A 16,377-nucleotide genomic window follows, 5' to 3' on the forward strand; every position below is an offset into this window, starting at 1 on the left:
GTGTGAAAAACCTGGAGATCCTGCCAGTCCCCAGATTTTTTTTTAAACTGACCACACTAGGCATGGGAGCATAGCATTTCCTGAATGTGCTAGGAACTGAGCCTGCTCTCCTCGGCCCAACCTATCACTGTAAAGGCCACTGTGCTCATATTTCTCCACCCCTAGCTCTCTATTGAGCTGAGAACAGATGGTATGAGATCACTTTTTAATTAACCCATTCAAAGGAAACATTTTTGAATGGGTTAATTTACAAAGTGATGGTTCACATATACTTTAACATTATGCTATAAAGGTCGCCTAATTTGATTGTTTAGATGTTTAGTCTGTAGTTTAATATATCTCTGTATGTTGCCCTTGACCGTGTTTAAACAAATCCTGACTGCAATCTGTACTTCTGTAACTTGTAATCAAGAATATTGTTTTGTTTTAATAATTTCTTTAAATGGAAGCATTTTATATTATCCTTTATAATACTATACTATTTTACAATATTTTCAGTATATATTCTAAATCAAATAGAATAAGTGCACTTATTGTATATCTTTATGTATGTTTGCTCTGGAAACAACACCATTCCTTGTCCTGAAGTTTGTACATTTTTCCTCCCTAAGATTTATTGCAATATATCTATCTATCTATCTATCTATCTATCTATCTATCTATCTATCTATCTATCTATCTATCTATCTATCTATCTATCTATCTATCTATCTATCTATCTATCTATCTATCTATCTATCTATCTATCTATCTATCTATCTATCTATCTATCTATCTATCTATCTATCTATCTATCTATCTATATATATATATATATATATATATATATATATATATATATATTCTTTTTTTTATTTATTTTTTTTTTAGTCTGCAAATTAATTAAAGTGTTACATATGCAAATATTCTAATTAAAAAAAAAAATATATATATATATATATATATATATATATATATATATATATATATATATATGTATATATACAAATGCTGTAAAAATGCTGCAGATTGCATGGTTCATAAGACTTTCATGCTGTGTTTTTATGTTATAAAATGGCTGCACTTGCTTTTGCTTGGCTGCCAGGGAACTTTGATTTACTTAGTAAAGGTTGGTTTCCATGAACACATAGTATATAATTTAACTACAATTTGATCAGAATAGAAATATGCAGTACTCTTCTTCAGAGGTAATAAGTCAAGATGAAAGTAAAAGTAATGCTTTTTAAAAATCCTCAAGGACATCCTTTCTAGAAATCATGTATGATGATCTCTGTCAAGTAGATTGTACTATCCCTTTTATCATACAATACAAATGCAGGAATCAGATAAATATATACTAATTATTATATTTTTAGGGCCCACGAGAAACAGCAGCATAGACATTGGGGAAGTGGAAATTGGACGCCGTATAACGCGGGAAGTACCAGCAGGGGTGTTCTGGAGATCCCACCTCCATGTTGTCCAGCCACAATTCCTAAAGTTTAACATCTCCCTAGGGAAGGATGCCTTGTTTGGTGTTTACATACGGAGAGGTCTACCTCCATCACATGCCCAGGTAAGAAAATTTTAATCTAGCAAAATTTACAATGTAGAATATTTATGATACATAACTTTGTTTCACTTTCTGTTTTTTTTTTGGTGACAAAACGTAAATTAATAAAACTAAAACGCAGGCTGATTTTGGAACATTAAGAACCACAAAAATACATTAATTTTGCCTTCTTGATGGACTCCAATACAGTTCATCAAAACAAGAAATGTTCGGATTTTCACAGAAAAAGTAAACAGAAAAATAAAACTCACAATTTTCCCTTATTTATATTTAAATTTCGCATTACCCCAATACAAAATAGAAAAACAACTAACAAACCAGGTTTTCCTTAAAGTTGGGCTTTAAAATGATGCTGTCTTGCTAATTTAGCTTTTTCATGGCAAAATGAAAAGATACCTTTGTTTCTTTTAAACAGAAATTCACAATCTATTGAACCTATCGTTAAAATCCACACTTTGCATAAGGTATTAGGGAAAATGTCAACATTATCAAATTACATTATTTTTTGAGTAAAAAAAATATCTTTTTCTTGCTCTGAATAAAAACATTTGTTCCCAAGCTTATTCATGCAACCTAAAGCCCAGGAAGTCTAGTTCACATGATTGGTGGTTGCTAGGGATATTGTGGGTGTTCCACAACAATACACACTGCATAGTATATTCTATTCAACCACACAGATATTAGATCTGATTTACTAAAGAAAGTGGGCATGCACCTCTGCATCTCTGTGTCCACAAACCCGGTCCAACAGTTAAAGCACACTGGTTATTTCATATACATTATATTACCAAAAGTATTTGGATGGTTGCTTTTACACGCACGTGAACTTTAATGTATATATACAGTTGTATATATATGCAGTATAGTGTGCAGTACACAGTATATATATATATATATATATATATATATAGAGAGAGAGAGAGAGAGAGAGACCCTATATACAGTATATCTCTCTTGCATAGGAAATATACTGCATATATAGTTGACTGTAAAAAAACTATGTTAAAAAAAGTTTACATCCAATTATTTTGATGCTGTGTACTGTGATTCCACATGTTGGCCCTTACACCATTAGCTTTACCTTACAGAGCTATCTGGAGTTTCATTTTGGAATTGTACTCCTTTGGATGTTACTGTTATATATAGAAAAAAAAACCATTTGCATAATTTATAAAACCTATTTTGTAAATAGCTAATTGAAAAATTCATCCAATCACATATGTTGTTATCCATTAACGGCAGAGCTTTTAACATACAATTTTGGGGCAGTTATGGAGAAAGGTTGTGTTCCACAACATTGGTTTGAAGGGTAAATTTAGATATTTAGAATTTTTTTTTTTTAAACTAATGTCAGGAAGAGTCTTCTCAGCAGGATGAAGAGACATAAATGATATCCCGTTGCCTCTGTGTACTTTAATTACATCTAATTTACTGATCACTAAAGCACTCACACAAAGAAGTGTACTGTGTCTTTTCATATCAATATGAAACACCTTCAGATCTCTCCAGACAACCTCTCACCTCCTTCACTGTTTCAGCTAATCCCTTTCATCTGGTATGTTCTATTACTGCAGTCCATATCAACTGACAACTTTTTCACTATGTAGTTAAGTAACTGACACTGACGCTGGGATAAAAGATATTTTGCTACAATCCAGATGCTTCAGCAGCTGAGCCATTAGGCTACCAGCTCCCTGCAATATCCCTGAGGCTATGCGTTGTCAGTTGCTAGAGTGCTGTCTTATTATCCATAACACAGTGTAAACCCTTAGCTGTAAAGCAGTGTTCATAACTATCTCTACATCTTCAACCATTACTTAGAATTTTTTAGGTAACCTCAAATATGCAAAGCTTTGGGCATTGGTGTGTCTGCTATGTAATTTTAACAGTGTGTTGGGATACCCACGTACATGCACAGTTAGTAGGACTTTCAGGACAGGTTTGGTATACACCGTCAAATTTGATGTATTACACTTGTATCCTACTCTAATGTTTAAAACCATTGGTTTGTTTAGCTGAATACATTTAGGAACTCTAGTAAGAGAAGCTGCATTGTGTTGTATTGCTCAGAGCACGGGAGAAATATCATGTTTATGTTTAACCACTTTCAGACCGGAGGATTTGGCTGCTCAATGACCAGGCCCTATTTTGCGATTCGGCACTGCGTGACTTTAACGGACAATTGCACGGTCATGCAACACTGTACCCAAACAAAATATACTTCCTTTTTTTCCCACAAACAGAGCTTTCTTTTGGGGGTATTTGATCACCTGTGCGATTTTTATTTTTTGTGCTAAACAACCAAAAATAAGAGAGACAATTTTGAAAAAAATATATGTTTTTCATTTTCTTTTATACGAAATTCTCTAAAAAAAAAAAAATTAAAAATCAAATTTTTTTAACATTTTAGGCCAATTTGTTTTCTGCTACATATTTTTGGTAAAATAAAAACTGCAATAAAAGTATTTTGATTGGTTTGCGCAAAAGTTATTGCGTTTACTAACTACGGGAAAGATTTATGTCATTTTTATTGTTTTTTTTTTACTAGTAATGGCAGCAATCTGCGATTTTTTTGAGGGACTGCGACATTGCGGTGGACAGATCGGAACCCTTAACTGACATTTTTGACACTTTTGGGGGTACCAGTGACATTACTACAGTAATTAGTGCTAAAATATGCACTGTTACTGTAAAAATGACACTGGCAGGGAAGGGGTTAACAGTATTGGTGATCAAGGGGTTAAATGTGACCCTAGGGGCATGATTCTAACTGTGGGTGCATGGCTTGTGAAGTCATCACAGAGACATGTGATCCTATATAGCAGGATTACATGACATCTGTAATCACTTTAGGGAGAACGACGGACAGCTGTGTTTACATCAGCCGTCCGTCCTTCTCTGTCAGCGGTGGGAGATCGCGAGTGGCCAGCGGCTATTGGAGCCCCCTGTCCCACGCACTAGCTTTTCCGCTGAAGAGCGGGGGCGGGAGCACGCCTCTGGCGGCGCGCGCTCCCCCCTAGCTCCTCCCAGGCGAGCGCTGTGCATGTACGGGACTTTGCCTGGGAGAGCCAGACTGCCGCCGTACATCTGCAGCAGCTGGGGCTAAAGTGGTTAAGTTACTAAATTCAGTCAGGCACTGCAGGTTGTATTATAAAACTGTAGGTTGTATTATGCATGAAATGGGAGAAGTTGGTTGTTGCCAGTCCTTCTTGAACATGAGTCTGATTTTACCTTTGATCCCATATCACAGTTACATGAAACAGTAAAAGAAAAAATACTACTACTACTACTACTACTAAAATAATAACAATAATAATAATACGTATTATAATTAATATTATTATTACTCTTTGGTTTTGGCTCTTGATGCTCTAAGTAGTAGTGAAAAAGTATTTGTTTAAAAGCCTTTTATAAAAAATGACTCATTTCTAGTTTTTAATTATTTTACCCCACCTAATTGACCACCTTAGTTAATGAGTTCAGTATGTTATCAAAAGTGGAGCTTGTTTAATTTCTTGCATGAGATATTTTAGATAAACGCATCCTCTGCATTCAATTGACTTTTTTTTAGGAGAAGCAAAATATTATGTTCTTTTGCCCAGTTTATTGACTTATGCTAAACCAAGAAGCATCAGGTAATTAACTGATTTTTAGTTAATAAATAAATTAAGAAAACAGTATTTAAAAAGGTAAAAATTAAATGAAAATGCTTTTAATTAATTTGCACTGCTATCAAACTGTAGTGACACATGGCGAAACTTTAGTTATGTCCCAACTGTTTTATTTTAACTGTTTACTTAATGTTTACTTTCTGCTTCAGGCAGAAGTTTGACTTGTCCAAACAGGCAAAGTTTGGTCTGAACATGGGTTTGCAATGAATCAGGAATTAATCCCTATCCTAGACAGTTTTTGGATCTTGCCATTATATTTATACTGTATGCAAAATCAAATATGTAAACCATTATGTTAAGTATTGTCACAGTTAAAGTGAATCTCTTCCCAGAATATGCTCATATTCTGAACATTCACCAAAACACCTTTAAATAAGTCCTTATGCAACTCTGTAACTGTATTAGAGAAATTAATCTTCAAAGTTCACAACAAAAGCACCACAATTGTACTCTTTTTCTATTACTTCCTATTACTTTTACTAATTCAGTTGCACCAGAATCTTGGCAAAAGACTGACTGAAACTTGACTTTAGAGTGTTTGTTGTGATTTTTGGGGGATCTTTAAATGAGATGATTCCCAGTACAAGCAGCAAGCAGCAGGAATAAGATGTTTTAAAGATCGTTTGCTGCTTGTTAAGAATATTCAAATCATTTACAGTCCATAGTCTGTTCAAATTTGTATTTTACAATGAAGTCCATCTATTTCTGTATTACTATAGTCATTCTTGTATGGTAATCATCTGGCTTAACTGTTCTCAAATTCTTAATTCTTAATTTTTCCTGTAGTTCCTTTTTGTTAATGCTTTAACTTTGGTAGGCTGAAGAGGTTCCAGCATTTGAAAGTTTGATGAGGTGTGATAGAACATAGTGTCTGGAATGGCTGAGATTGATATAGATGTAAACATAGACATATATGATTGACAGGAAAGGATCAAAATTCAGTTATCTGATGCTTATATCCCTCTTATACATGTATGAGTATAGATTAAACTATACATCAGCAACAGCTACATGGTGTTATTAGAACATAGGGATGAGATTCAGGTTCTCTGCTACCATGGGTTTGAGATTCGCAATGCTGGTGAAATTTTGTTCAGATTCCCCCAGGAGTATTTTTGAAACTGTAATGCACTGCATAACCTTTGATCTATGACCAGGAGACCAAGGTCCTATAATGAGAACGTTGATTAAGCCAGCCCCTCCCACTTATTTTCCTTGATTAAAATTGTCCTGGTGCTGGCCAATTGCACACTACTGTATCTGCAGTCTCCTAATTTTTAATGTGAGCTTGATTGAAATGAGCCAGAAGTAGGACAATTTTAAGTCAGTGAGAACAAGGACAGCTTACACAAACTGGCTAACATCTATTCCCCAGTCAAACTGTCTTTTTTCATTTGCTGTCACTGCTAAAGCTACCAGAAAAAACAATCTTTGTTTAAAACTAATTGTAAAAGAAAAATATCAATTCCACAGCCAAAACTTCTAGTGTACACTGTTGCAGAGACTGTCCATAAAATGTATACTCATAACACCAGGTACAGATTTAAAATGTAAAGTAGGCAAATAACACCTACTTTAAAAGGGTTACATGTTCCCATTTGCATTGCATAACTTAAAAAAAAAAAAAAAAAAAAAAAAATTTCAAGATTGATACTTTTTTTTCTTTTTTACAAATCTTAGATAGCTTAACCTTCTTAATAATGTAAGGAGGGGCCCTTGGGAAGTTTTGTTATCTTAATTATCCTGTGTATGCTGCTCTAGCAGATTTCAATATTAGTTGTAATCCAGATTTGACCACTGTGTTTGTCCTAACAAGGAATTAAAACTGAACTCCAGGTATGGTTATTATTGGATGGTTACAATGGTAAAGCTTGGAATATGTAATTATGCATATTCCATACCAGTGGGACCTCTGTAAAAGTAGACAGTCATTGTAGTAGACTACACTACTACAGTAATTGCCATGGTCTTCTGGGTCTTGTGAACACAGGGGGTCATTCACTTGGCATAGCTGTCATTCAAGGAATGTGCTCTATTTTTTCCAATGAATGAATGGCATTCTCTCATAGGACAAGGTGACGGTCATAATGTCACCACCCTGCCTTTTCAACCTGTCCAATCAAAGCATATCTTGTATCTGATGTAAAAATGAAAGGCATTCTGAAAAATTGTGGTCATGCTTAGAAAACTATCCCCTGTGTTAACTGCAGAAGGGCAGCTGCTAAGCACAAGACCCACAAGACTGTGGTCATCTTTCACATTGGTCCCTCAGGTAAGGAATGCACATATTTACATTGGTCCAAAATGGACCAATGGACCTATGCAATAAAAACTATACATGGAGTTCAACTTTTAAAGATCTCATGGCTTGGTTTCTGCATTATATGTCAATGCACTTTAAAAATCCTTGAGGTGGTCGCAGTATCCATTTTTTTACCTGGAGGGACAACCCAGGATCTCTCCTGGAGAAAAAACTTAATCCGAGACCCCAAGCTTATGTTCTACCGAGAATTAAGCTTAAAAATGGAACGCTTACCCAAAACCCTCATCAAATTTTCCAAGAATTACAGTCATTCTATAGAAAACTTTATAAAAAGATGATAGCTGACACAGCCTTCCGTTTTTAAATCTATGGAGAAGTTGAAACTCGTGACCCTTTTTTGCATCATATAGAGTTTTTTGACGAACCCCTTACAAGTAGTGAGACCTCTCAGGTCATTAAATCATTGAAGGCTCACAAATATCCAGGACCTAATGGGCTCCTTAACATCTATTATATGAAATGTACAGACCTGTTGATTTTTGATCTGTTGATCATTTAATTTTGTATTATAATCAACAACAGCAGGGAGCGCAAACACGTGAGGAAGACAACAGGGCCTACATCAGTGTTATTTCCCTAACATATAAGGACCCTACTGATATATCCAACTGCAGACCTATCTCCATAATTAACTGCAACCTTTAACTACTTGCCTACTGGGCACTTTTACTCCCTTTCTGCCTAGGCCAATTTTCAGCTTTCAGCGTTGTCACACTTTGAATGACAATTGCGTGGTAAATGCAATGCTGTGCCCAAATGAAATTTTCATGTGACCAGCTGTGATAGGACACAGCCAATCACATGGGTAAAGAGCCCCATCATTGGCTGTTTACCAAGATCAAGGTCGCTCTATGTCCTAAGAACACGGTGCATCTGCAATCGCCGCATTACATGGCCCTGTACGCATGAGAGCGGCCGTTCTGGGGCGCTGTCATATGACATCTTCCCAGAAAAAGATCTGCACCACTCCGCTGTCATTTGACAGTGGGCAGATGGCAACTTGTTAAATACTAACCAAAACCCTTGTCTTACATCTTAACTCTTTACTAGAACTTTAAATTCATAAAGACCAATCTGGCTTCATTAGACACAACAAACTTCTGATCAAATCCACAGAACTTTAAATTTGAATATGGCAGCTTGCTCATAATGGGACTCTCCTACATCCAGACAGGTCCTGCTCCTCTCAATTGATCTCAATAAGACATTTGATAGTCTATCTTGCGACTATCTATTTTTTGTGCTAGAATCAATGGGGTTTGGCCCTTCCTTCTTAGGGTTATTGTGGGCTCTATATCATACTCCGATGGCTCAACTCTCCCTCAAGGGCTGAATTGTTTTGTGGTACTCACAGACATAAATGCACACTATTTGCTGATGATGTGCTTATGTATATTTCTTCACCTCATACAACCATCCCTAATGTACATACTGTAAGCTCCTGACCTCCTTCTCTTTGCATTTGGGACAGTGAATAAAAATAAATCCATGGCCCTAAATGAATTTACCTTCCTCTACAGTCAGCTTACTTCAAGCCAATTACAAATCCCAATGAGCTTTTAAATCTATTCTCTATTTGGGCATGCTCATAACTCCATCACTACATACCTTTTACTACACAAATGACCTTCCTTTATTTAAAAGATGACTTGCTGATCTAAAAAATTGTTCTGATTCAACACTTTCCTGGTTCGTTAGAATCTACTAATTTAGGATGAACTTGCTCTTTAAAGTTCTGTTCTATTTCTAGAACTTTCCTATTCAAATTCCTAAGCAGGAATTGTTAAAACTTCAACATGGCATTTCAACTTTCATCTGGGAAACAAACATCCTTTATTAATAAAACTCACCATGTATACTCATAAGCTAAGACCAATTCTATTTGTTATGATCAGGCTGCACAAATTGCTCAACTAGCACTTACAATTATTGGGGATCCAACTTCATACTGGGTTGATATGGAAGCCTTCTCCTGTTTGTTTAGTGTGTTCTATAACGTCCTTTTTATGGATTTCCAGTAGGCCACACACTTCTATTCCCTCTCCTACACCTTTGCTCACTTCAATTGCCTTTGATTCCTCTTTATAATATGTAATATTAATAGTTTACCCTGGGCCTATCTATGCATGTCTTCATTTGGTAGACAAATAAACAATTGCTGCGGATACTTTGGCTTATTTCAAATCAAATTAAATTGACCCTCATCGGAATTCTTTCGATGCAATCAGCTTATATCCTTTGTTAAAGGTACATTTAAAAAGACTACTTGTCCCTCATCCTGAACCTGGTTTGAGAGTACCTGCAAAAGTAGGGACCTGGTGAAGGGTCGCATTTACATATTATATGATCTCTTATCAACATCAAACAATAAGCTTTCCTATATAGAACATCGGGAAAGCGACCTTGCCTAACTGGCAGGATATTGCGAATGATTTGTCAACAATATCAATAAACACAGCTTTGGTTGAATCAAACTACAAAACGCTACTTCACTGGTATATGGTCCCAACCAGAGCAGCTAAGGCGAATATGCAGGCCTCATCCCAGTATTTTCGGAAATGCAGCTTAGTAGGCTCCATGATTCATATATGGTAGAACTGCCCCAAAGTGACACAGTTTTGGATTAGGATGTTCAACCTAATGCGTTTGGTCAAAGGCAAAAATATTCTAGAAAGCTTGGGAGTGCCCTCTTTCAAAAATGAGTCGATGATATCCCTAAAATGAGAAAAAAAATTGATTTACTATGATACTAGCAGCCAGAATAGCCATTGTGTGGTGTTAGAACCAACTGATAAAAATTTTATTGGATCATGATCAATGATAAGCTTTCTTTCACCCCATAATAATCAAACTAAGTTTAATAAAACTTGGCAGCCGTGAATACAGTATCTCTCGGTGGATGAATGAGCAGAGATTCCTCAACCAGTCTTGCTCTTTGCCCTTTCCACTTTTTCCTTTTGTTTTTATTTCCTTTTTTTCTTTTTTTGACATTATCCTCAGGTTTGGAGCTGATTGCTCCTCAGTTTTCTACCTTTTATAATGGTTCACTGTACAAGGTTGTTGACCTTGCTCTTCAGCTGCAGTATGGGTATCATCTCTTCATTAAGTTTGTATTTCAATGTTCTTTTTCTGTGATATATCTGGTCACTAACTTTATGGATATGCTTTTCCCCCATCTTTTTTGTGGAGGTCTGGAGTTGTATTATGTTTATGAAACAAACTTATATTTATGAAAAATTTATAAACATATTGAAATCTAAAAATACTGCCCCTGGCTCACCCTTATGTGCACATTGAAATCTGTTTAATGCAGATTTGTTTATGGTGACCTGTAGATAAATCTGCTCCAAAGAAACTGCTAACACACGAAATTAAAAAAATGAAATGTAATGTTATAGAACAGTAAAATTCTCACAATAAGTGGCAGCAACACTATTCTGGCATCACATATTTTGCATGTGCACATGATCTTGTTACTGTTACATTGCTGCTTTGCTTAAACACAGCAGCAGCAACCAAATCTTACTGCTTACAACATGAAAAAATCGGTTTTGGTTTTAACACCTGATATGTTATATAGACCTGAATTGGATGATGCCTGTAGGAGCCACAACAAATCTAAACGCTAAGGGAAAGTTTACTCTTAAAAAATTACACCTAAAGTTATCAACTTAATATAAATGGTTCAGTGGAACAACAGTTTAGTAATATAGCTTGTGAGCTTATTTATTTATTTTTGAAGCACCATACTGCATTGTCTTGAAAGTTCAATAAAATGTACACAAAAACATTTTATTGAAGTACACAAAAACAGTTAAAATCTCAAATATTATTATTTTATAAAAAAAATTATTATAAATACTAAAAAGTGCCTAACACAATCACACCTCCTAGCTCGTGTGTATCATATTGTCATAGTCTTAACATATTCCTTGTCTTTACAATATTACATTAAGATATCACATGACAGAATTTAAACAAGCACAAACTTCAAGCATTTCTTTAAACGTCAACTTCTTCAGGAGTACATCTGAGGTGGTCCCTCTAATAAAAAAAAATATGTCAGAAATAAAGTACAGTATGTACATACTTTATTTAAAAAGATAATAAATTACCTTAAAAAAGAACTGTTAATTATTGTGTTATGCATGATTACCTACAAAATGATTACACTATTCTCAGAACAGTATACCAGAAGATTAATAGTGCTAAAGATACCTAAGGATAAGGAAAATAAGGATTCCTCTAAGGGAGATGTTAAATGTCAGGGAATGTTTTGTGATATAATGGTTTATATTCTCTATAGGAAATATGAAAATAATAATAGGGATTTAGAGCTGTCAAAATAGTGGGTATATGATGACATGTTTTACCCCTCAATACTGTAAGAGATAGAGGTGTAAGGTATACTGACTGGAGATATTCAGCGGCAGCAAGAATGACCAGTTCAGGGTAGCTGAAACTGGAAACAGACTGAGTATGATTAAAGTAAGATTTATTAATATTGCAACTAAACCCTATTCAACAACTGGGTAAAACATTTACCCTGTGTGTTATGTCTCATTATATTAAAGGGGCTGGCAGTGACAATTTGTCATCTTTTATTTTTGAATAATAGCGGCAGGAGGGGGGGATACAGAGAAACAAACACAGGGAGCAAGGGGATGAGGGGGGACAAAGGAGAGCTGCAGATGACGGAGGCAGGGAAGCTGACCACAGTAGTCAGGGCTCAGCAGCCATAATTATCGTGGTCAGCTTACAGAGGGGGGCACAGAAATGGGCAGGATCAGCCAAGTTTTTTACAGTTTTGAGAGGGGCAGATTTTTTCCCTGTTTGATACCATAACACATGCATGTGTATCTCAGGCACAGCCATAAACATATACAATCATTCCCCATATTTCCAAAGCCTAAATATTGTTTACTCTAAAATATTTTTAAGAACTAGCTAAACCATATAACTAATGAAGATTTACACTTAATTATTAACATATTTTTCATAATAATATGTGTTTTCCAATGACACACAGACATACACACATACGCGTGTACAGAAATATATTATATGTATATATATATATATATATATATATATATATATATATATATATATATATATATATATATATATATATATATATATATATATATATATATATATACAGTGGGTACGGAAAGTATTCAGACCCCCTTAAATTTTTCACTCTTTGTTATATTGCAGCCATTTGCTAAAATCATTTAAGTTCATTCTTCTTCCTCATGGATGTACACATAGCACCCCATACTGACAGAAAAACACAGAATTGTTGACATTGTTGCAGATTTATTAAAAAAGAAAAACTGAAATATCACATGGTCCTAAGTATTCAGACCCTTTGATCAGTATTTAGTAGAAGCCCCCTTTTGATCTAATACAGCCAGGAGTCTTTTTGGGAAAGATGCAACAAGTCTTTCACACCTGGATTTGGGGATCCTCTGCCATTCCTCCTTGCAGATCCTCTCCAGTTCTGTCAGGTTGGATGGTAAACGTTGGTGGACAGCCATTTTTAGGTCTCTCCAGAGATGCTCAATTGGGTTTAAGTCAGGGCTCTGGCTGGGCCATTCAAGAACAGTCACGGAGTTGTTGTGAAGCCACTCCTTCGTTATTTTAGCTGTGTGCTTAGGGTCATTGTCTTGTTGGAAGGTAAACCTTCAGCCCAGTCTGAGGTCCAGAGCACTCTGGAGAAGGTTTTTGTCCAGGATATCCCTGTACTTGGCCGCATTCATCTTTCCCTCGATTGCAACTAGTCGTCCTGTCCCTGCAGCTGAAAAACACCCCCACAGCATGATGCTGCCACCACCATGCTTCACTGTTGGGACTGTATTGGACAGGTGATGAGCAGTGCCTGGTTTTCTCCACACATACCGCTTAGAATTAAGGCCAAAAAGTTCTATTTTGGTCTCATCAGACCAGAGAATCTTATTTCTCACCATCTTGGAGTCCTTCAGGTTTTTTTTTAGCAAACTCCATGTGGGCTTTCATGTGTCTTACACTGAGGAGAGGCTTCCGTCGGGCTACTCTGCCATAAAGCCCCGACTGGTAGAGGGCTGCAGTGATGGTTGACTTTCTACAACTTTCTCCCATCTCCTGACTGCATCTCTGGAGCTCAGCCACAGTGATCTTTGGGTTCTTCTTTACCTCTCTCACCAAGGCTCTTCTCCCCCGATAGCTCAGTTTGGCCAGACGGCCAGCTCTAGGAAGGGTTCTGGTCGTCCCAAACGTCTTCCATTTGAGGATTATGGAGGCCACTGTGCTCTTAGGAACCTTAAGTGCAGCAGAAATCTTTTTGTAACCTTGGCCAGATCTGTGCCTTGCCACAATTCTGTCTCTGAGCTCTTCAGGCAGTTCCTTTGACCTCATGATTCTCATTTGCTCTGACAGGCATTGTGATCTGGAAGGTCTTATATAGACAGGTGTGTGGCTTTCCTAATCAAGTCCAATCAGTATAATCAAACACAGCTGGACTCAAATGAAGGTGTAGAACCATCTCAAGGATGATCAGAAGAAATGGAAAGCACCTGAGTTAAATGTATGAGTGTCACAGCAAAGGGTCTGAATACTTAGGACCATGTGATATTTCAGTTTTTCTTTTTTAATAAATCTGCAACAATGTCAACAATTCTGTGTTTTTCCGTCAATATGGGGAGCTGTGTGTACATTCATGAGGAAGAAGAATGAAATTAAATGATTTTAGCAAATGGCTGCAATATAACAAAGAGTGAAAAATTTAAGGGGGTCTGAATACTTTCCGTACCCACTGTATATATATATATACTGGATAGATAGATAGATAGATAGATAGATAGATAGATAGATAGATAGATAGATAGATAGATAGATAGATAGATAGATAGATAGATAGATAGATAGATAGATAGATAGATAGATAGATAGATAGATAGATAGATAGATAGATAGATAGATAGATAGATAGATAGATAGATAGATAGATAGATAGATAGATAGATAGATAGATAGATAGATAGTGTATAGTCATATGGAATGTGTTGTTAGCCTAATTTAAAACTGTATCTGCCAATATATACATATACATTATACCTAATAATAATATTATTGTGTCCAAAGTGAATGCACAGTATCAGTGAGGTAGTAGTATGTGATTGCATGGAATGTGTGTGGGGTTTGTTGTGTAACTTTGCAAGTAAGTGGATTAAAATAGCAGCTTCATTGCTTTATTCAGTTGGTCACCCTTAAGATCTTACCACAAGTCAAGAGGTGCACTCAAAAAGGGCTAAAACAAGAAGTTTTGCTTCAGTTTGCAGTTATTCTTCGATCAGACCAACTGCTGTGCCTGCCCTGCTATCTGAGGTAAAATCGACAGCGCACGTTGGGGAGGCAGTGAGAGCTGCCAAACCCAGCTGAGCAGAACAGCGTGCAGCCAGCAAGAAATGTCAGCTTTTATTGCTTCTGTCTTCCATGTCGACCCTCTGGAAGAAAATATTTTAAACTGTAATACTGTAATATATAGATATTTTTTTAACTCTTTTTGCCTTTATACACACACATATAGTACATACATTATTTTATTCAGATGTTCAAAGTTTGCACAAAGGATATTTTTATATTATTATGCATACTCTATAGTATTTAAACATTTTTTTTTACCAAAACTGTTTTGTGTTCAGGTCAAATGAATTCTCTTTTGTGTTTTTAATTATTATTTAAATGTAATTTTATTATTACTTGGTGGAATTCCTTTGCACGTCCATTTTTTTCTTGCTGTCAGTGGGGTTGATTTTCTAAGGAGCAGAGAATGTTCACTTAAAATACCCAATAACATGCAAAACAAAAACCTACATTTATTATACACAGGTTAGGATATTTAAAGTGAAATACAGCCATTTGGGCAATCCATGTTAAAATATTAGTAGGTCTAAAGGTAACGGAGGCTGAAAATCATCTCAACGTATGTAAAATTTTAGAATTTTGAAGCTTGTCATAACTGGTATCCATTTACCAATGGATATATGCAATATCATCTTTTGTACTAAACTGACAATTTGGAGATTATATTGTGTTTGTCTTTGAGCTAAACTGAATCAATTTTGTGTATTTTCTATGAAAAAAAATATAGACTTCAATACCATTTGTGCAAGTACAAAATAAAAAAAATTGTGACTAACATTATTCCATACATCTTCTGGTCTTCTAAAATAAACTGTATAGTGTAGTTTTGTGAACCTTTAGTACATTTTTAAACCAAAAATAAGCGTTTGTGTGGGCAATATAAAATTTGCTTTGATAGCAAAAATGTACAGGTTACTTGTGACAAGATAAATATACTGGAATATGCTGGTTCAGTACATCTGAGTCACAGTTCTGGAGCAAGCATTCAGAAAATGCCATTCTGAGAAAAGTTGGGACTTATCTGTAAACTTATTCCAAATCATTAATTAGGAAACTATGGAAGACTAAAGCATTAGCATGACAGCCATGCAGACAGAATTTTAAGAAGCCGATATCATTTACAGCCTACATGTATCTTTCATGATAGGTTCTTTTAACACTCTGCATAAACCTTCCAACAATTCAGTTTTACTTTGTAAAGCTGATGTTTAACACTGCACCCCCAGTATAAAATATATTGCCAGCAACATTGGTGCAGTGAATACAGTCTTGCTCTATATTCATGCAACAAAAGCATTCATTATCATTTGTAACATTTTCAAATAATTTAAAGAAACATTTTTCACTAAAATGTCTCAGATACTCCTTTTGTATCTCATTTACAGTGCTTCAAAGCTGGCAGAAAACATATCTTCATATTGATA

The 16,377-nt window shown here is 35.6% G+C and overlaps 1 protein-coding gene across 1 annotated transcript in view; it reads left to right on the forward strand.

Moving 5' to 3' along the window:
• Positions 1–16,377, forward strand: part of LOC309552099 (teneurin-2-like) — a 1,659,581-nt gene that overhangs the window by 1,184,240 nt on the left and 458,964 nt on the right. Inside the window, exon 8 of the mRNA XM_082252878.1 lies at positions 1,356–1,555. Within this exon, the coding sequence (XP_082109004.1) occupies positions 1,356–1,555 (200 nt within the window). The remainder of the gene's footprint in view (positions 1–1,355; positions 1,556–16,377) is intronic.

This window comes from Pelophylax lessonae (assembly GCF_965119305.1).
Source record: "Pelophylax lessonae genome assembly, chromosome: 4".
NCBI classification, from domain to species: domain Eukaryota; kingdom Metazoa; phylum Chordata; class Amphibia; order Anura; family Ranidae; genus Pelophylax; species Pelophylax lessonae.